Source organism: Salmo trutta, chromosome 36 (genome assembly GCF_901001165.1).
Source record: "Salmo trutta chromosome 36, fSalTru1.1, whole genome shotgun sequence".
In the NCBI taxonomy this organism is placed as follows: Eukaryota; Metazoa; Chordata; class Actinopteri; order Salmoniformes; family Salmonidae; genus Salmo; species Salmo trutta.
The window spans coordinates 4,695,692-4,717,903 of NC_042992.1; the positions used below are offsets into that span (position 1 = coordinate 4,695,692).

At 42.0% G+C, this 22,212-nt stretch overlaps 1 protein-coding gene across 1 annotated transcript; it reads left to right on the plus strand.

The window, feature by feature from the left end:
• Positions 1 to 56: 56 nt before the first annotated feature.
• Positions 57 to 22,185, plus strand: LOC115176290 (sodium-dependent neutral amino acid transporter B(0)AT3-like). The gene is made up of 13 exons (XM_029736222.1): positions 57 to 1,086; positions 5,470 to 5,610; positions 5,771 to 5,908; positions 7,760 to 7,941; positions 8,702 to 8,812; positions 13,720 to 13,832; positions 14,012 to 14,140; positions 14,317 to 14,473; positions 14,632 to 14,700; positions 16,388 to 16,523; positions 16,680 to 16,839; positions 18,635 to 18,797; positions 21,545 to 22,185. Exons 1-13 carry the CDS (start codon positions 936 to 938, stop codon positions 21,746 to 21,748), a joined length of 1,854 nt encoding a protein of 617 aa, XP_029592082.1. The 5' UTR covers positions 57 to 935; the 3' UTR covers positions 21,749 to 22,185.
• The last annotated feature ends 27 nt before the right edge of the window (positions 22,186 to 22,212 follow it).

A 22,212-nucleotide genomic window follows, 5' to 3' on the forward strand; every position in this document is an offset into this window, starting at 1 on the left:
ACACTAACTCTCACATCAGTGCTGATATTGCCACTGTTGTCATTCGTAACATGGCTATTTATTGTCTACCAAGTGTGCCTCTCACCTGTAAAAAGACAGTTACTACACGGCACCACTTCGATACAGCTATGACTGGAAGTTACTTTTTGTAGCAGGTTAGGAGAGCATTTTCGCTAACCCTAACTCTTTTCCTAACCTTAAATCTAATTATCGTAACCTGCTGCATAAGTTCTCCTAACCTGCTACGAACAAAAAGTAACTTCCGGTCGTAGCTCTATTCGAAGTGGTGGTTTTAAGGAATCTTCATACTACACACCACCAAGGGTCTGACAAGGAAGCTACTGGAAAACTACAGGGACATAGGAAAACACTGGAGACTTGTTAGAGTTCCCTCACACATTGACCATTAACCCAAATTAGCTACTGTAACTTTACACTCTCGTCAGATCTGATATTGGCACTTTTTGTCTTGGACCCTGTGACCCTAAGCAACTGTGTTGCTTCTGTCTCTCTCCTTTCCCCAAGCTGGGCTCAACCAGGGACCCTGTGAACACATCGACAACTGTCACCCACGAAGCATCTTTACCCCGTCGCTCCACAAAAGCAGAGCAAGGAAAACAACTACGACTAGGTAGCCATTTCACATCGGCTGCACCTACTGAACACCACTCTACTGGAAAACTACAGTGGACACGGAAAAACACAGGAGACTCGTAGAGCGCTCTCACACATTAACCATGTGTTTCAGATCAGACACTGGAGTGAAGATACAAACACCCAACCAGTGAATTCAAGTGGACAACTGAATAACTGTGTTCCCTCTATAGAATAAGCATTGGTTCAGAGTGCTAGAACCTCGAGCTAAAACACACTGGACTAAACTGAAAACCAGAGGTTGATCTAATACTGAGCTAAACTACTGCTGAGAGCTGAGCATGCCAGAGGAGGGTATGGAGGACAACAAGGTGGGAGAGGAGAGACCCAAGTGGAACAACAAGGCAGAGTACCTGCTGACCTGCATTGGCTTCGCTGTTGGAGTTGGGAACGTGTGGCGCTTCCCCTACCTCTGCCAGATTTACGGAGGGGGTATAGATGCTTTTACACGTATTTTCTTTAGTTTTTCCCCTACAACTTTGTTCATGTTAAAACTTTCTCTCAATTTTAACATTTTAACTCCATGCATTTTTTCTTCTTCCATGGTGTATTTTTAGATTATTTTATATCTCCTAACATCTTGGACATTCATCTCTTAGATAAAACCTTCAAGCCTCAATCTTGTGATTTCTGTCCATGTTGTATCAATATGTACTGCACAGACCAACTACATCATGTTCGAGGATACAGAGTAACTGACAGTAGTTAAACATTATCTACTCGGTTTATATATCTGAATACATAATGAACAGAAACTGCATGATTGTGGCTTAAAAGTGTTATCTAAGATATGCCATCCTACAACACCAGGCTTCTATTCTCATAGGCTCTCCTACAACACCAGGCTTCTATTTTCATAGGCTCACTTATAACATCAGGCTTCTATTCTCATAGGCTGTCCTACAACACCTGGCTGATGTTTAGGTCTTAAACAATCACTATGGGTTTAACACTGGAAGCGGGTTTAACCTCTACGGGATCGGTGTCCCGGTGTTGCTAAACTGCGCTAATGTGACTAGAATGACGTTGTATACCATAGCCAACTTTCTGGGACATAGCCATATCTTATATGGGCAGAAAGCTCAAATTTGTGTTAATCTAACTGCAGTTTCCAATTAACAGTAGCTATTAGAGTGAAAATATACCATGCTATTGTTTGAGGAGAGTGCACAACAACAAAAAACTTTTATCATGGCAACTGGTTTGATACATTCACCTCTGAAGGTAAATAATGTACTTACATTCAGTAATCTTGCTCTGATTTGTCATCCTGACAGTCCCAGAGATAAAATGCAGCATAGTTTTATTGTGCTGTAATGCAATTCTTCACTGGATCAGTCTGAAACTTTGCACACACACTGCTGCCATCTGGTGGCCAAATTCTAAATTACCTCTAGACTCCTATAAAAGTATGGCCTTTCTCTTGTATTTCAAAGATGATAAAAAAATTAAACATATTTTTTGTTTTGTATTGTCTTTTACCAGATCTAAGGTGTTATATTCTGCTAAACTAATTTCACATTTCCACAAACTTCAAAGTGTTTCCTTTCAAATGGTATCAAGAATCAAATGAAACTTTATTTGTCACATGCGCAGAATACAACAAGTGTAGACTTTACCGTGAAATGCTTACTAACAAGTCCCCTACCCTACCCCCTACCCTACCCAACCCAACCTACAAGCCTTCTTAGGGATAGGCGTCCCATCAACGAGGCAGTAGTAAATCATGCAAATCCGTGTGTTACGAATGTAGATTTGAGAGAAACAACACATCGGTACATGTACAGTTGAAGTCGGAATTTTACATACATTTTAGCCAAATACATTTAAACTCAGTTTTTGACAGTTCCTGACATTTAATCCTCGTAAAAAATCCTAGTCTTAGGTCAGTCAGGAACACCACTTTATTTTAAGAATGTGAAATGTCAGAATAATAGTAGAGAGAATTATTTATTTCAGCTTTTATTTCTTTCATCACATTCCCAGTGGGTCAGAAGTTTACATACACTCAATTAGTAGTTGGGAGCATTGCCTTTAAATTGTTTAACTTGGGTAAAATGTTTCAGGTAGCCTTCCACAAGCTTCCCACAATAAGTTGGGTGAATTTTGGCCCATTCCTCCTGACAGAGCTTGTGTAACTGAGTCAGGTTTGTAGGCGTCCTTGCTCGCACACACTTTTTCAGTTCTGCCCACACATTTTCTATAGGATTGAGGTCAGGACTTTGTGATGGCCACTCCAATACCTTGACTTTGGTGTTGATAAGCCATTTTGCCACAACTTTGGAAGTATGCTTGGGTCATTGTCCATTTGGAAGATCCATTTGCGACCAAGCTTTAACTTCCTGACTGATGTCTTGAGATGTTGCTTCAATATATCCAGGTAATTTTCCTTTCTCATGATGCCATCTATTTTGTGACGTGCACGAGTCCCTCCTGCAGCAAAGTACCCCCACAACATAAAGTAATCCTTCTAACCCCCCCCCCCCCCCCTTAAAAGATTTAGATGCACTATTGCAAATAAGCTTCTAAAGCCATGACATAATTTTCTGGAATTTTCCAAGCTGTTTAAAGGCACAGTCGACTTCGTGTATGTAAACTTCTGACCCACTGGAATTGTGATACAGTGAATTATAAGTGAAATAATCTGTCTGTAAACAATTGTTGGAAGAATTGCTTGTGTCATGCACAAAGTAGATGTCCTAACCGACTTGCCAAAACTATAGTTTGTTGTCCAAAAACTTGTGGAGTGGTTGAAAAAAGAGATTTAATGACTCCAACCTAAGTGTATATAAACTTCCGACTTCAATTGTAAGTGTCTTATATCAGCTGATAATATAACTGCACTCTCCAATTTACTGTAGCTTTTACTGCTAAGAAATGCCATGCTATTGTTTGAGGAGAGCTCCTAACAACAAAATGCTTTTTCACAGTGATAGGTTTAATAAATTCACCTCTGAAGGTGAAATGTGTACTTACATTCTGAAATCTTGCTTTGATTTATCATCCCAAGGGTCCCAGAGGTAACATGAAGTGTCATTTTGTTAGATAAAATCCTTTTTCATATCTATAAAAAGGTCCATATAACATGCACAATACATTTTATATTTCCACTCGTTCAATTTGCAAAGAAAGGAATCTGTGAAAATCTAACCTTAAACGTTGTTTCAACCAGTCAAATCACATTCGTCTGTATTCCTCAGAGATCCTAGAACGTAACGACTTCACTATATCATTAGGAGTGTAGTATATCCTATAGGACACCAAATTTGGTCAGAGAGCGATGCCTTCATGGCGCGCCGATGACACGGGTGGTCTTCATTTGATTGACTGTAACTTTGTCAAATAAGCACCAATCGGGATAAAACAAAGCTAGCTAGATAGCCAATGAGCTGGGCTTCCCATATCTGTCACACAATTTTGCTGCTAACCTTGTGCGATAGCAAGCCTTTTCCTTTTGGACAAAAATTTCAAGAATATGGAGAGTTATGAAGTTATGAAAACTAGGTGTTTTGCAAATCTTGAACTTACAATGAGGCTACTAATAATGGAAAAGCTAAATCAAAGTCCAAGTATACAGATTTGACGGATATTCTTGCAGAAAAATGTAATGTAAATATAAATGTGTCCTTCACGGTTTGCCCAAATGTACCTGGGTGATTTCACACTAAATGTCATGTAGTTTGCTCATACTTCAAGTTATCAGTCTGATAACAGATTAGTTGAGCTAATTTTTACATGTAGGTAGGGGTAAAGTGAATATGCATAGATAAATATACTTTTATAGGAAACGTCAGACTGAGGAGGATATGACTCTAAAATGGCCAATGCGATTAGCATGAGGTTGTAAGCAACAAGAACATTTCCCAGGACATAGACATATCTGATATTGGCAGAAAGCTTACATTCTTCTTAATCTAACTACACTGTTCAATTTACAGTAGCTATTACAGTGAAAGAATACCATGCTATTGTTTGAGGAGAGTGCACAATTTTGAACATGAAAAGTTATTAATAAACAAATTAGGCACATTTGGGCGGTCTTGATACAACATTTTGAAAATAAATGCAATGTGTTTTTGGATCAGTCTAAAACTTTGCACATAAACTGATGCCATCTAGTGGCCAAAATCGTAATTGCACCTGGGCTGGAATAATATATTATGGCCTTTGTCTTGCATTTCAAAGATGATAGTACAAAATAAATACAAAATAACTGTTGTTTATTTCTTTGTATTATCTTTTACTAGATCTATTGTGTTATATTCTCCTACATTCCTTTCACATTTCCATAAACTTCAAAGTGTTTCCTTTCAAATGGTACCAAGAATATGCATATCCTTGCTTCAGGGCTTGAGCTACAGGAAGTTAGATTTGAGTATGTCATTTTAGGTGAAAATTGAAAAAAAATGGGATAATCCTTGTTAATATATTCAGACCCGACCCAAATCCATTACAATGTAAAAAGCTATGGAGACCAATATATCACATAAGAAAGGAATGTGTACATTTAATGAGAATTTGTACGGTGTTCATGAGTAAAACAAACAACTAGCCTATAAGGTTCCAGGGTTTAAGTTTAGGGTTAATGGATAATTAGATTGTTGACAGTTAGTTATTGAACATCTCTTTCCCCAGGTGTGTTCCTGATCCCCTACCTGATAGCCCTGGTGTTTGACCCCTGTCCCCTATCTCCAGGTGTGTCCCTGATCCCCTACCTGATAGCCCTGGTGTTTGACCCCTGTCCCCTATCTCCAGGTGCGTTTCTGATCCCCTACCTGATAGCCCTGGTGTTTGACCCCTGTCCCCTCTCTCCAGGTGCGTTTCTGATCCCCTACCTGATAGCCCTGGTGTTTCAGGGTCTGCCTCTGCTCTACTTGGAGCTGGCTATAGGACAGAGGCTCCGCATGGGCAGCATCGGAGTCTGGAACTCCATATCACCCTACCTGGGAGGAGTAGGTAGGTGATGAAACCCTGATGAAGACAGCTTAGCTGTTGAAACGTTGGTTAAATCCATTATTTCATCGGAGTCATTCAATTGTGCAGTTGTTTCTTCCTCGCAGGAGTAGGTGGGTGGCTGCTGTTTGGTGTTTCTGATCTACAATCCCATGTCCATCAGGTGTAGCCTCTATGGTGGTGTCCTTCTGTGTGAGTCTGTTCTACAACACTATCGTGGCCTGGGTCCTCTGGTACCTCTTCAACTCCTTCCAGGAACCCCTGCCCTGGAGCCAATGTCCCCTCAACCATAACAACAAAGGTATGAAGCGCTTTGAGTACAACAGTTGGTAGAAAAGCGCTACAGTTGAAGTCGGAAGTTTACATACACTTAGGTTGGAGTCATGAAAACTCATTTTTCAACCACTCCACAAATTTCTTGTTAACAAAGTATAGTTTTGGCAAGTCGGTTAGGACATCTACTTTGTTCATGACACAAGTCATTTTTCCAACACTTGTTTAAAGACAGATTATTTCACTTATAATTCATTGTATCACAATTCCAGAGGGTCAGAAGTTTACATACATTAAGTTGACTGTGCCTTTAAATAGCATGGAAAATAGCTCCAGAAAATTGATGTCATGGCTTTAGAAGTTTCTGATAGGCTAATTGACATCATTTGAGTCAATTGGTGTAACTGTGGATGTATTTCAAGGCCTACCTTCAAACTCAGTGCATCTTTGCTTAACATCATGGGAAAATCAAATGAAATCAGCCAAGACCTCAGAAAAAATTTGTGGACCTCCACAAGTCTGGTTCATCCTTGGGAGCAATTTCCAAACACCTGAAGGTACCACATTCATCTGTACAAATAATAGTATGCAAGTATAAACACCATGGGACCACACTGCCGTCATACCGCTCAGGAAGGACTCGTGTTCTGTCTGCTAGAGATTAATGTACTTTGGTGCGAAAAGTACAAATCAATCCCAGAACAACAGCGAAGGACCTTGTGAAGATGCTGAAGAAAACAGGTACAAAAGTATCTATATCCACAGTAAAACGAGTCCTATATCGACATTACCTGAAAGGCCGCTCAGCAAGGAAGAAGCCACTGCTCCAAAACCGCCATAAAAAAGCCAGACTACGGTTTGCAACTGCACATGGGGACAAAGATCATACTTTTTGGAGAAATGTCCTCTGGTCTGATGAAACAAAAATAAAACTGTTTGGCCATAATGACCATCGTTATCTTTGGAAGAAAAAGGGTGAGGCTTGTAAGCCGAAGAACACCATCCCAACCGTGAAGCACAGGGGTGGCAGCATCATGTTGTGGGGGTGCTTTGCTGCAGGAGGAACTGGTGCACTTCACAAAATAGATGGCATCATGAGAAAGGAAAATTACCTGGATATATTGAAGCAACATCTCAAGACATCAGTCAGGAAGTTAAAGCTTGGTCGCAAATGAGTCTTCCAAATGGACAATGACCCAAAGCATACTTCCAAAGTTGTGGCAAAATGGCTTAACGACAACAAAGTCAAGGTATTGGAGTGGCCATCACAAATGGCGTCCTTGCTCGCACATCACAAGTGGCCATCCTAAAGAACTTGTGGGCAGAACTCAAAAAGTGTGTGCGAGCAAGGACGCCTACAAACCTGACTCAGTTACACAAGCTCTGTCAGGAGGAATGGGCCAAAATTCACCCAACTTTTTGTGGGAAGCTTGTGGAAGGCTACCTGAAACGTTTCACCCAAGTTAAACAATTTAAAAGCAATGCTACCAAATACTAAGTGAGTGTATGTAAACTTCTGACCCACTGGGAATGTGATGAAAGTAATAAAAGCTGAAATAAATCATTCTCTCTACTATTATTCTGACATTTCACATTCTTAAAATAAAGTGTTGATCCTAACTGACCTAAGACAGGGAATTTTTACTAGGATTAAATGTCAGGAATTGTTGAACAATGATTTTAAATGTATTTGGCTAAGGTGGATGTAAACTTCCGACTTCAACTGTATATAAATCCAATGAATTATTGTTATTATTAGTTTATTCAAGCCATTTGTTCATTTGTCAGGGACCATGTTTGTAGGTTGGACCATAGTTGAAGAATGAACAGCAAGTGTACATTATGTAATTTGACCAAAGTTAATTATAATTTGAACCAGGGTACGTGGAGGAGTGTGTAGAAAGCACACCGGTCAACTACTTCTGGTACCGTCAGACCCTGAACATCACTCCTAACATGGAGACCAGTGGCTCTCTACAGTGGTGGATGGTGGTCAGCTTAGCTACCGCCTGGTCTATCCTTTACATCTGTTTTATCAGGGGGATCGAGACCATCGGCAAGGTGAGAGGCAGACAGTGTGCTGCATTTTAAAGCCTGGAACAGATATAGCCAAGATGGTTTCATGCAATTTTAGAACAAAGTTTGCTCAATCTGACCAATCTAAGTTTAGAACGTCTCATATCGGCTGCTGGAGTTATTGAAATCTTAAGCTATAGACTTGAGAGGAGACGGATCTGTTTAGCCAGAGAACAGTGTGCTGACGTTCTGTCTTTAGCCAAGCAGACAGCTAGCTAGCTATTTTACTGCAGTTAGGTAACCCTAGCTTGCTGATATTTCTCTGACAAATCAAACAAAAGTGTGCCCCGTTTCTAATGCATGTATTTCATGATACTAGTTTGCTACAACACCATTGCTTCAACCAAGTGGCAACTTGGTTCTCATCACGTGATTGTAAAGAGGCACCGATACCATGGAAAAGGTTTCAAACCCCCAAGTCACGTCTCTTCGACCTGAATGACCTATCAGCTGTTCTACTGCCTTCCCTGTAGCTCAGTTGGTAGAGCATGGTGTTTGCAATGCCAGGGTTGTGGGTTTGATTCCCCCCGGGGGGCCAGTACAAAAAAAAAAAGAGAAAAAAATGTATGAAATGTATGCATTCACTACTGTAAGTTGCTCTGGATAAGAGGGTCTGCTAAATGACTAAAATGTAAATGTACAACACAATATTCTAAAAGTAGCAAACACCTGCCAACATTAGAATGTTGATCTTTGTTGTGGCTTTAAAAATATACATACCTTTTCATCACCTGTCTTATTACAGGCTGTGTATGTAACAGCAACGTTCCCCTACCTGGTACTAACCATCTTTCTGGTGAGAGCCCTGACCCTACCTGGATCATCTGAAGGTCTAATGTATCTGTTCACACCTGATGTAAGTCCTCTGTCTGTCTGTCTGTCTGTCTGTCTGTCTGTCTGTCTGTCTGTCTGTCTGTCTGTCTGTCTGTCTGTCTGTCTGTCTGTCTGTCTGTCTGTCTGTCTGTCTGTCTGTCTGTCTGTCTGTCTGTCTGTCTGTCTGTCTGTCTGTCTGTCTGTCTGTCCATGTGTGTGTGTGTGTGTGTGTCTGTAAGGATGGCTGAATCTCAACACTGTTCACTCGGACACTCGAGTCCATCTCAAACGCTAGTTGCTCCACCTCGTCCTTTTTTTTGGATAGGAGGTCACGCCATTGTACATCTAGGTAAAGAGTTTTGTGTATTTTTGAAGTTTGATCACGTACACAAAAACTTGTCCATTAGCTTGCTAAGCCTGAGCCTGCCACTTTATATGAAACAAAAGAGAAGATTACCAGCTAGTGGAACACTAAATGACGATGTTCCTTCTATTAGCTAGCTAGCTAGCTACTGTAGTAACATTATTTTATCACAATGAACTTTAATGAAGCAGCAAATGGCCTGCTCTGCCCTGAGTACAATGTAGTCTGCTCTGCTGTTGCTCTGTGTGCTTAGCTGACCCAACGTTACAATGTAGCGATTGTGTGCTGTGCAAACATGCTGAACATGTTGAAGTACAGAATGAATGCTTCATCAGCAAGCTGTCAAACGATCGTGAATAAAGTGACAAGCCACATGCTGTTTATCAGTGCAGTGCCCAAACATCCTTAGCTAACTTTACATCCCTTTGTGTGTCAGTGAAGCTAGCTAGCTAGCAGTCAGACTACAACCACTGAGCTTATAAGGCTACAATAAGCTAAATCAGCTGATGAAATCACTAGCGACCGAAACACCTGCAAATATTTTGTGCAGGAGTAGAGATGTCATTTTGCTTTTACAAATGTTTCACTTTCTATCTATCTGTGTCTGCCCGAGGGCCTGTGTTTCTTATTGAGACATGCTACAGGACATGTCAAGGAGACATTTCGGGAATATTGACAAATAGCCGTTGGGATGTCGAGTGCGTATCGTATCAATTCACATTTTACCCAAAAACACTTGCAGACTCGAGCGATTACTATCAAACACATCCGGCAAGTGGCCACTCAAATCTTATTTATTTTTGTCACCTGCTTTTGTAAACAAACAGGTGTAGACTAACATTAAAATGCTTACTTACCGGGCTCTTCCCAACAACGCAGAGAGAAAAATCTTACAACTAATAGAAAGATAATAACACAAGGAATAAATACTGATGATTAACAATTACTTGGCTATAAACACGAGGCACCAGTACTGTGTCGAATATGTACGAGTTAATTACACTATACAGTATGTCTGTACACTGAACAGAAATATAAATGCAATGGAACAGTTCATATAAGGAAATCAGTCAATTTAAAAAAATTCATTAGGTCCTAATCTATGGATTTCACATGACTGAGAATACAGATATGGTTACAGATACCTTTAAAAAAAAGGTATGGGGCGTGGATCAGGAAACCAGTCAGTATCTGTTATGACCGTTTGCCTCATGCAGCGCAAGACCTTTGTGTAGACCTTCGTGTAGAGCTGATCAGGCTGTTGATTGTGACCTGTGGAATGTTGTCCCTCTCGTTTTCAATGGCTCTGTGAAGTTGCTGGATATTGGTGGGAAATGGAACACGCTGTCATACACGTCAATCCAGAGCATCCCAAACATGCTCAATGGGAGACATGTATGGTGAGTATGTAGGCCATTGAAGAACTGGAATATTTTCAGCTTCCAGGAATTGTAAAGCTGAAAATTGTGTACAGATTATTGCGACATGGGTCCGTGCATTATCATGCTGAAACATGAGGTGATGACGGTGGATGAATGGCATGACCATGAACCTCAGGATCTCATCATGGTATCTCTTCATTCAAGTTGCCATCGATAAAATGCAATTGTGTTCGTTGTCCTTCGCTTCTGCCTGCCCATACCATAACCCAACCCCCACCATGGGGTGCTCTGTTCACAACATTGACATCAGCAAACCGCTTGCCCACACTGCACTCTGCCCGGTACAGTTTAGCACACTTCTCCATCATACCAGTGGCCATCGAAGGTGAGCATTTGCCCACTGAAGTCGGTTACGATGCCGTACTGCATTAAGGTCAAGACAATGGTCAGTACTTTGTTGAAGCACCTTTGGCAGCGATTAAAGCCTTGATTCTTCTTGGGTAGGACGCTACAAGCTTGGAACACCTGTATTTGAGGACTTTCTCCCATTCTTCTCTGCAGATCCTCTCAAGCTCTGTCAGGTTGGATGGGGAGCATCGCTGCACAGCTACAGTACCAGTCAAAAGTTTGGACACACCTACTCATTCAAGGGTTTTTGTAGAATAATAGTGAAGACATCAAAATAATTTAACAAACTTGTTGGCTGCTTTTCCTTCACTCTGCAGACCAACTCTTCCCAAACCATCTCAATTGGGTTGCGGTTGGGTGATTGTTGAGGCAGCACTCCGTCATTCTCCTTCTTGGTCAAATATCCTTTACATACCTGGAGGTGTGTTGGGTCAAAAAACAAATGATAGTCCTACTGATTGCAAACCAGATGGGATGGTGTACCACTGCAGAATGCTGTGGTAGCCATGCTCGTTAAGTGTGCCTTTAACTCTAAATAAATCACGGACAGTGTCACAAGCAAAGCACCCCCACACCATCACACCTCTTCCTCCATGCTCACGGTGGGAACCACACATGCAGAGATCATCCGTTCACCTACTCTGCGTCTCACTAAGACACGGTGGTTGGAAGCAAAAATCTCAAATTTGGACTCATCAGACCAAAGGACAGATTTCCCCCGGTCTAATGTCCATTGCTCATGTTTCTTGGCCCAAACAAGTCTCTTCTTATTATTGGTGTCTCCTCTGAACAGTTGATGTTGAGATGTGTCTGTTACTTGAACTCTGGTAGCGTTCTCCTGGCATCCGCCAATCGGACTGCCAGATGATGAAATGCGGTTCATCACACCAGAGTCCAATGGCAGTGAGCTTTACACCACTCCAGCTGATGCTTGGCATTGGTGGGAAACACGCATGCGGAAATCATCGATTGAACTACTGTGTCTCACACAGACACGGCGGTTGGAACCAAAAAAATCGCAAATTTGGACTCATCAGACCAAAGGACAGATTTCCCCCGGTCTAATGTCCATTGCTCGTGTTTCTTGGCCCAAGCAAGTCTCTTCTTCTTATTGGTGTCCTTTAGTAGTGGTTTCTTTGCAGCAATTTGACCATGAAGGCCTGATTCACTCAGTCTCCTCTGAACAGTTTATGTTTTCTGTTACTTGAACTCTGTGAAGCATTTATTTGGGTTGGTAACTCTAATGAACTTATCCTCTGCAGCAGAGGGAACTCTGGGTCTTCCTTTCCTGTGGCGGTCCTCATGAGAGCCAGTTTCATCATAGCGCTTAATTGTTTTTGCGACTGCACTTGAAGAAACTTTAAAAGTTCTTGAAATATTCAGGATTGACTGACCTTCATGTCTTAAAGTAATGATGGACTGTCGTTTCTCTTTGCTTGTTTTAGCTGTTCTTGGCATAATATTGACTTTGTCTTTTACCAAACAGGGCTATATTCTGTATACCAACCCTACCTTGTCACAACACAACTGATTGGCTCAAACGCATTAAGGAAAGAAATTCCACAAATTAACTTTTAAGAAGGCACACCTGTTAATTGAAATTCATTGCAAGTGACAACCTAATGAAGCTGGTTGAGAGAATGCCAAGAGTGTGCAAAGCTGTCATTAAGGCAAAGGGTGGTTACTTTGAAGAATTCACACTTTTTTGGTTACTACATGATTCCATATATGTTATTTCTTATCTTTGATGTCTTTACTATTATTGTACAATGAGGAAAATAGTAAAAAAATAAAGAAAACTCCAGAGATGTTCGATCGGGTTCAAGTCCGAGCTCTGGCTGGGCCACTCAAGGACATTCAGATGCTCTTCCCGAAGCCACTCCTGCGTTGTCTTTGCTCTGTGCTTAGGGTCGTTTGTCCTGTTGGAAGGTGAACCTTCTCCCCAGTCTGAGGTCCTGTCTGCTTTATCAAGGATCTCTCTGTACTTTGCTTCGCTCCTCTTTCCCTCGATCCTGTCTAGTCTCACAGTCCCTGCTGCTGAAAAACATCCCCACAGCATGATGCTGCCACCACCATCATTATAGGGTTTTGTGTGTAGATTGATGAGATTCTTTTTTATTTATTATCCATTTTAGAATAATGCTGTAAGGTAACAAAATGTGGAAAAAGTGAAGGAGTCTGAATTTTTTCTGAATGTTATCCAAGCATTTCGCTATACCTGCAATAACATCTGCTAAACATGTGACCAATAAAATCTGATTTGATGTCCTTGCTCAGCCACGACTCTGAAAAACATAGGATATTACTATTCTTCAGGTCCTGTTGATAGGATAGTCTCCAACAGAGCTCATCCAGTTTATTCTCCAGTGATTAGCATGTTCACCAATAGAACGGAAGGTAGAGGCGGTTTATCACCGACGTAGTTTTATCAGGGTTCTAGATCGTTTGCATCTCTTGCGCCGTCTTTTCCTCTTCGAGTCCCGAGGATTAGGGCCTGGTCCGGAATGAGCAGGACATCCACAGCTGCCGACTCGTTGAAGCAGAACTCTTCATCCAAATCAAGATTTTGTATTCCTCTTCTGATGTCCAAAAGCTATTTCTGGTCAGGAAATGCTGGTGGAAATATTATGTACAAAAAAAGTTAACATCAATGATAAAGGGCTCAGGGGCTTCAGTTTGTGTGTGAGAGAAAGACAGAGGGAAAGTAATGTGGCTTTACAATCCACCTGATCTGTAATAATGTAAAAAAATATATTCCAAACTACAATATGTGTTTCTGTCTGTGTGTCTCATCAGTGGGAGATCCTGAAGGACCCGCAGGTATGGCTGGATGCTGCTACTCAGATCTTTTTCTCTCTGTCAGTGGCCTTTGGTGGACTTATCTCATTCTCCAGTTACAACAGCCAGAAGTGAGCCCAATGGTCAATCATTATTAGTAATATCAACCTTCATGGGTCCAGCATGTAATTCGTCCCCCAAGGCTTTTAATTTACCATACCGTTCACCTCCCTTGACAAGCCTCCCTCGTTGTTCCACCATGGACCAATAATTTGCATTCACTTTGTTTCTTGTCTGTGTGTTTGGTCAGGAATGACTGTGAAAGGGATGCTGTTTTAGTGGGGGTTATAAACAGTGCTACATCTATCTATGCCTCCATCCCCATCTTTGCCATCCTTGGATTCAAGGCCCACACCAACTATGTCACCTGTCTGAATGGGTAGGTGTGATAAAATGGACATTTATTTGGCAACATTAGCTAAATCATGAAACTATTTTGCAGTCAAGTTGTTAAACCTTTATATTCTACCTTGTGTGTTTGATATCCTCTGGAAAAGCAGATGCAAACTCAACCAAAACAAATGACCAATATGTTTCTCTTGTTGTAACTTACAGTAACATCTTAGCACTGACCAATGAGTTTGATATTAGCGACATGAACATAACAGTTGAAAACTACGTGCAGTGGTTTGACTCTTTAAATGGGACACAACCATCTAGAGTATCCGATCTCAACCTGAAGACATGCGACCTGCAAACCTTCTTGGATCAGGTACTATACTCAGGAGTTAAACTACCTCAGGGCAACGAAAAAACAACCTCAGGACAAACATGGGTTGAGTCAAGTTTTCTTGATATTCAACCTACACTCGCTGCATAAAAGAAGCTAATTGGTTGTCTTGTTTCCATCTCTCTCCATCCTTCCTCCAGAGTGCGTCTGGTACTGGGTTGGCGTTCATCGTGTTCACAGAAGCGGTGATATTGATGCCTGGCTCTCAGGTATGGGCTGACCCTTTGTTTTATTTTGTATTGGAATAGACAACATGTGGAAATTATAGGCAATTAGCAAGACACCCCCAATAAAGGAGTGGTTCTGCAGGTGGGGACAACAGACCACTTCTCAGTTCCTATGCTTCCTGGCTGATGTTTTGGTCACTTTTGAATGCTGGCGGTGCTTTCACTCTAGTCGTAGCATGAGACGGAGTCTACAACCCACACAAGTGGCTCAGGTAGTGCAGCTCATCCAGGATGGCACATCAATGCGAGCTGTGGCAAGAAGGTTTGCTGTGTCTGTCAGCGTAGTGTCCAGAGCATGGAGGCGCTACCAGGAGACAGGCCAGTACATCAGGAGACGTGGAGGAGGCCGTAGGAGGGCAACAACCCAGCAGCAAGACCGCTACCTCCGCCTTTGTGCAAGGAGGAGCAGGAGAAGCACTGCCAGAGCCCTGCAAAATGACCTCCAGCAGGCCACAAATGTGCATGTGACTGCTCAAATGGTCAGAAACAGACTCCATGAGGGTGGTATGAGGGCCCGACGTCCACAGGTGGTGGTTGTGCTTACAGCCCAACACCGTGCAGGACGTTTGGCATTTGCCAGAGAACACCAAGATTGGCAAATTCGCCACTGGCGCCCTGTGCTCTTCACAGATGAAAGCAGGTTCACACTGAGCACGTGACAGACGTGACAGAGTCTGGAGACGCCGTGGAGAACGTTCTGCTGCCTGCAACATCCTCCAGCATGACCGGTTTGGCGGTGGGTCAGTCATGGTGTGGGGTGGCATTTCTTTGGGGGGCCGCACAGCCCTCCATGTGCTCGCCAGAGGTAGCCTGACTGCCATTAGGTACCGAGATAAGATCCTCAGACCCCTTGTGAGACCATATGCTGGTGCGGTTGGCCCTGGGTTCCTCCTAATGCAAGACAATGCTAGACCTCATGTGGCTGGAGTTTGTCATCAGTTCCTGCAAGAGGAAGGCATTGATGCTATGGACTGGCCCGCCCGTTCCCCAGACCTGAATCCAATTGAGCACATCTGGGACATCATGTCTCGCTCCATCCACCAACGCCACGTTGCACCACAGACTGTCCAGGAGTTGGCGGATGCTTTAGTCCAGGTCTGGGAGGAGATCTCTCAGGAGACCATCTGCCACCTCATCAGGAGCATACCCAGGCATTGTAGGGAGGTCATACAGGCACGTGGAGGCCACACACACCACTGAGCCTCATTTTGACTTGTTTTAAGGACATTACATCAAAGTTGGATCAGCCTGTAGTGTGGTTTTCCACTTTAAATTTGAGTGTGACTCCAAATCCAGACCTCCATGGGTTGATAAATTGGATTTCCATTGATTATTTTTTGTGTGATTTTGTTGTCAGCACATTCAACTATGTAAAGAAAAAAGTATTTAATAAGATTATTTCTTTCATTCAGATCTAGGATGTGTTGTTTAAGTGTTCCCTATATTTTTTTGAGCAGTATATATAAATATATATATATTTTTTTTTTATTACTTCTTGAAAAAAAACTACAGTTCAAACACAGACAACTCTGTGTTGAACCCAGTTAAATACATCTGTATCTGATTAGATTCCTGTCTGATTGACCAGGGGTGGGCTGTGTTGTTTTGAGTCCTGTCTGTTTGACCAGGTGTGGGCTGTTGTTGATGTGAATCCTGTCTGTTTGACCAGGTGTGGGCTGTGCTCTTCTTCATCATGCTGTTCAGTCTGGGTCTGTCTTCCATGTTTGGTAATCTGGAGGGCGTCCTCACGCCCCTTCATGACCTCAAACTGGTACCCAAGTGGATGCCCAATGAGCTCTTCACAGGTAAAAGCCAAAAAAGGAAATGATCAGATTTTTCCGTATCTTTTAACATTGCCAATGTGTGACGAAAAACGGTTATTTTGGAAACTATCTTAACGCCGTCTTTTGTTTTCTCTGTCTCGCTCTCCCTCCATCACTCCCCACTTTCTTTCCCTCCAGCAATAATCTGCCTGGTATCGTTCCTGGTGGCTCTGATATTCACTATGGGTTCAGGGAACTACTGGTTGGAGGTCTTTAACAGTTACGTGGGCTCCGTTCCTTTTCTTATCATCGCCTTCTTTGAGATCATTGCTGTGGCATACATCTACGGAATAGGACGGTAAGAGCCTCATAATACTACTATAGTTGTCCTGGTTTGAACTGTAATGAGCGTCTTCCCACTGGGCACACACACTGGTTGAATGACTTTGAGCCAACGTGGAATAGACGTTGAATTGACGTCTGTGCCGCAGTGTCTTGTCTTTAGAATGGGGCAGATTGCTAGGAACCTCTCAGAGGAACATGTCTGTTGTTGGTCTGTTAAACCTTTAAATATAGCAGTTGTTCACCTAATCTTTGGGTTCAGCATTTTCTACAATTTGAGCAAATTTACAAATACCCGACACAATCCACTTGTGACCGATTAGGTTTTAACCCTGGATAATCTACATGTTATAGAACCTGCACAGGGTTGCAAAATTCCAGTAACTTTACCCAAATTCCAAGATTTAAAAAATGTCCTGTTTGGAGGACTCTGGGTTTCCTGCTTACTCCCTACTGAATCAGGGAATCTTACAAACGGGGTTTCTGGGAATTTTGGGAAAATTTACTGGAATTTTGCAACCCTAAACTGAATCTGAGTCATCTGCAGTTCTGAGGCATTAGTTCCGCTTTCATCTGTTCCTCTTCCATCTCTTTCTCCTTTCTTCTATCTGAGCCTGTAATGGGGCTGTAGTGGCTTGGGGGGGGGGGGCTCGATGGGGCTGTAGTGGAGCAAGTTGATACCTTCAAGTTCCTTGGTGTCCAAACACACCAAGACAGATGTGAAGTGGGCAAGAAAGCCTATTCCCCCTCAGGAGACTGAAAAGATTTGGCATGGGTCCTCAAAAAGTTCTACAGCTGCACCATCGAGAGCATCCTGACTGGTTGCATCACTGCCTGGTATGGCACTACAGAGGGTAATCCTAGTACATCACAGGGGACAAGCTTCCTGCCATCCAGGACTTCGATACCAGGCGGTGTCAGAGGAAGGCCCTAAAAATTGTCAAAGACTCCAACCACCCTAATCATACTGTTCTCTCTGCTACCGCATGGCAAGCGGTACCGGAGCGCCAAGTCTAGGTCCAAGAGGCTTCTAAACAGGCTTCTACTACCAAGCCATAAGACTCCTGAACAGCTAATCAAATGGCTACCCAGACTATTTGCATCGTTCCCCCCCACCCCCTCTTTTACACTGCTGCTACTCTGTTTATTATCTATGCATAGTCACTGTAATTCACCCTACATTTACATATTACCCCTGTACATAGCCTTGCTTGTTATTTTACTGCTGTTCGTTATTTATATTTTTAACTTAACACTTATTTTTCTCAGAACTGCATTGTTGGTTAAGGGCTTGCAAGTAAGCATTTCACTGTAAGGTCTACTACACCTGTTGTATTCAGCATTTCACTGTAAGGTCTACACCCGTTGTATTCAGCATTTCACTGTAAGGTCTACTACACCTGCTGTATTCAGCATTTCACTGTGAGGTCTACTACACCTGTTGAATTCAGCATTTCACTGTAAGGGGGTGGGATGACCTGAAATATTCTGCTTTTACAAACTGTTATGCTGTTTTCAAATGAAACACAATACCTTGCTCTTACCTGTTGTATTCAGCATTTCACTGTGAGATCTACACCTGTTGTATTCAGCATTTCACTGTAAGGTCTACTACACCTGATGTATTCAGCATTTCACTGTAAGGTCTACACCCGTTGTATTCAGCATTTCACTGTGAGGTCTACTACACCTGTTGTATTCAGCATTTCACTGTGAGGTCTACTACACCTGTTGTATTCGGTGCACGTGACACATACAATTTGATTTGATTTAAAGCCTCTTCCTGTCTCTACACGTTTCTATCTCCGTAGGTTCAGTGATGACTTGGAGTTCATGACAGGACGTAGACCCAACATCTTCTGGAAAGTCTGCTGGTTGGTCATCAGCCCTCTGATGCTGTTCGTGGTGTTGGTGGCGTACGTTGTCGTCCAGGCCCAGACACACCCCACCTACCCAGCATGGAATCCTGACTATGTAAGAGCCACCACTGCTAATGCAGCCTTTTCAAACCTCTCCTCGGGGACCTCCACAGTTGCACCCCCCATTTTGCCCTCAGAACAGCCTAAATTCAGATCGGCTTTAACATTGCAGATTGAAGCAACAATCAATGTAATTGGGTGCATCATTTCTAATCCCCTATACAGATTATTATATATATATATATTATATATACACACACACACACACACACACACACACACACACACACACATATATATATATATATACACACACACACACACACACATATACATACACACACACACATATATATACATACACACACACATATATATATACATACACACACACACACACACACACATACATATACACACACACACACATACATATATATACACACATATACATATACACATACATACATACATACATACATACACACACATACATACATACATATATATATACACATACACACATACATAACTTACCCCCTAGATTCAGTCTGATGTAGAAAAATTTGAAATGGTGTTTTTTATTTTTACATTAGATAAAAGTAGAGACTCGTAGCTACAAAATGGTATTTCATACACTACATTTGAGGAACAATGGGAAAGTAATTCCGGACACACACATACACAGTACCAGTCAAAAGTTTGGACACACCTACTCTTTTCAATGTTTTTTCTTTATTTGTACTATTTTCTACATTGTAGAATAATAGTGAAGACATAAAAAAACTATGAAATAACACAATATGGAATCATGTTGTAAAAAAATAAAAATGTTACAAAAAAAACTCCAAAATATGGAGATTCTTCAAAGTAGCTTTGCCTTGATGACACTCTTGGCATATTCTAAAAATAAAAAATAAAAAAATAAAAATTTTTTTTTTTTATTTAACGCTGGAAAATTTTTGAAAAAACACACACAAAGGGTTTCTATTTTTTTTTTTTAAACTATTTTCTCTCTGTGACTTAAATCTCGGGTGTAATGTTTTTAATGATTATATTTATATAGACGGGAGTAATTATATAATTTTGACAAGTTGAATTCAATTCACTTTAGGGAAAGCTTAGGCTATTGGAAGTGCTGCCTACGGTTGACAAGTTGAATCAGATGTGATAGATGAAATGGCTGGCAGTCCTCGAGGAGAGGTTTGAAATAAACATTTAAAAAGCTGTGGTAGATAGAATGTTCATGAAAAATATTGAACTGTATGTAGTGATACTTCAATATTTTTGAGCAACATTCTGTATGTAGTGTGAAGCATTTCTCTGCTCAGATCAGCTAGGTGTCACTTAAGAGGTTCAATAGTTTTTGGGGTTTTTTCCCCACCAGGTAGGCCAGTTGAGAACAAGTTCTCATTTACAACTGTGACCTGGACAAGATAAAGCAAAGTAGTGCGACAAAAACAGAGTTACACAGGGGATAAACAGACGTACAGTCAATAACACAATACAAAGATCTATATACAGTGTGTGCAAATGTAGTAAGATTAGGGAGGTAAGGCAATAAATAGGCCAAAGTGGCAAAATAATTACAATTTAGCATTAACACTGGAATGATAGATGTGCAGATGATGATGTGCAAGTAGAGATACTGGGGTGCAAAAGAGCAAAAATAAATAACTATGGAGATGAGGTAGTTGGGTGTGCTATTTACAGATGGGCTGTGTACAGGTGCAATGATCGGTAAGCTGCTCTGACAGCTGATGCTTAAAGTTAGAGAGGGAGATTTAAGAATCCAGTTTCAGTGATTTTCGCAATTCGTTCCAGTCATTGGCAGCAGAGAACTGGAAGGAAAGGCGGCCAAAAGAGGAGTTGGCTTTGGGGGTGACCAGTGAGATATACCTGCTGGAGCGCGTGCTACGGTTGGGTGCTGCTATGGTGACCAGTGAGCTGAGATAAGGCGGGGCTTTACCTAGCAAAGACTGATAGATGACCTGGAGCCAGTGGGTTTGGCGACGAATATGAAGCGAAGGCCAACCAACAAGCGCGTACAGGTCGCAGTGGTGGGTAGTACATAGGGCTTTGGTGACAAAACGGATGGCACTTTGATAAACTGCTTCCAGTTTGCTGAGTAGAATGTTGGAGGCTATTTTGTAAATGACATCGCCGAAGTCGAGGATCTGTAGGATGGTCAGTTTTACGAGGGTATGTTTGGCAGCATGAGTGAAGGATGTTTTGTTGCAAAATAGGAAGCCGATTCTGGATTTAATTTTGGATTGGAGATGTTTAATGTGAGTCTGGAAGGAGAGTTTACAGTCTAAACAGACACCTAGGTATTTGTAGTTGTCCACATATTCTAAGTCAGAGCCGTCCAGAGTAGTGATGCTGGACGGGCGGGCAGGTGCAGGCAGCGATCGGTTGAAAAGCATGCATTTAGTTTTACTAGAGTTTAAGAGCAGTTGGAGGCCACGGATGGAGAGTTGTAATGGCCTTGAAGCTTGTCTGGAGGGTTGTTAACAGTGTCCAAAGAAGGGCCAGATGTATACAGAATGTTGTCGTCTGCGTAGAGGTGGATCAGGGAATCACCAGCAGCAAGAGCGACATCCTTAATGTATATACAATAGTAGTGCATGATAAGCGGGACTAGGGTTTCAGTTGAGAGACAGCCACAGTCAGATGACTACATAGTACTCACCTAATAAGCAGTGCACTACAGCCTACAGGGAAAAGGTGTCATTTGCCCTGTGAGATGTAATTTGTTGCAAGGCAATTACATTTTCTGATTCGAAATGTCTGTCTGTGCAGGTGAACTTCCCCGAAACAGAGGTTCTGCAGTATCCAGACTGGGTGTTTGCCATCTGTGTCCTGCTGTCTTCAGTACCAGTTATCTCCATCCCCCTGGTGGCCATCTACAGACTCATCTGCTGCATGTCAGGAAGACACTCTAATGACAGTCTCCACAACGATCTGAATCCTTATGCCAACGCAGGCTACGTTGTAGAGAGCTAGACCCTAAAAAGACACTGTACTTCCTGTTTGAGCTTTTATTGTAAACAGGAATAAGGAGGATATAATTATGGTCATATTTGTTAAAGGGAGAGAGAGCCTTGTAATGCGGTTGTGGTTGGAGTAAAAGGTGACCAAGAACTTTGTCGCTTCTCGGTGCACAGGTGACATGCTGGTAAAAAAAATGAAGTAAAACGGATTACAGTTTGCCTGCATTAAAAAAAAAAATTGCTGAATATGAGAAGCGCCACCTTTGGATGTGCATTTTCTTGTTTGCTTATGGCCATATACAGCTCATTGAGTGCGGTGTTAGTGAACAGATTTCATTGGCCTAGTCAGGCGTGATTTTAGATCCTTCAACAGAAGTCGCGAGAGACTGTGACTCTCCATAGTATATTGTACCCAGGTCGACTGACCAAAAGGCCTTTGCCTTTTGCTACTGAGCACTCGATGAATCAACAGACAAA

Excerpts from the sequence above, each read along its gene's own strand:
- LOC115176290 (XM_029736222.1), top strand. The coding sequence starts at position 936 with ATGCCAGAGGAGGGTATGGAGGACAACAAGGTGGGAGAGGAGAGACCC. Across the intron at positions 5,611-5,770 it reads ACCCTACCTGGGAGGAGTAG|GTGTAGCCTCTATGGTGGTG; the intron begins GTAGGTGATGAA and ends CATGTCCATCAG. Across the intron at positions 8,813-13,719 it reads TGTATCTGTTCACACCTGAT|TGGGAGATCCTGAAGGACCC; the intron begins GTAAGTCCTCTG and ends GTGTCTCATCAG.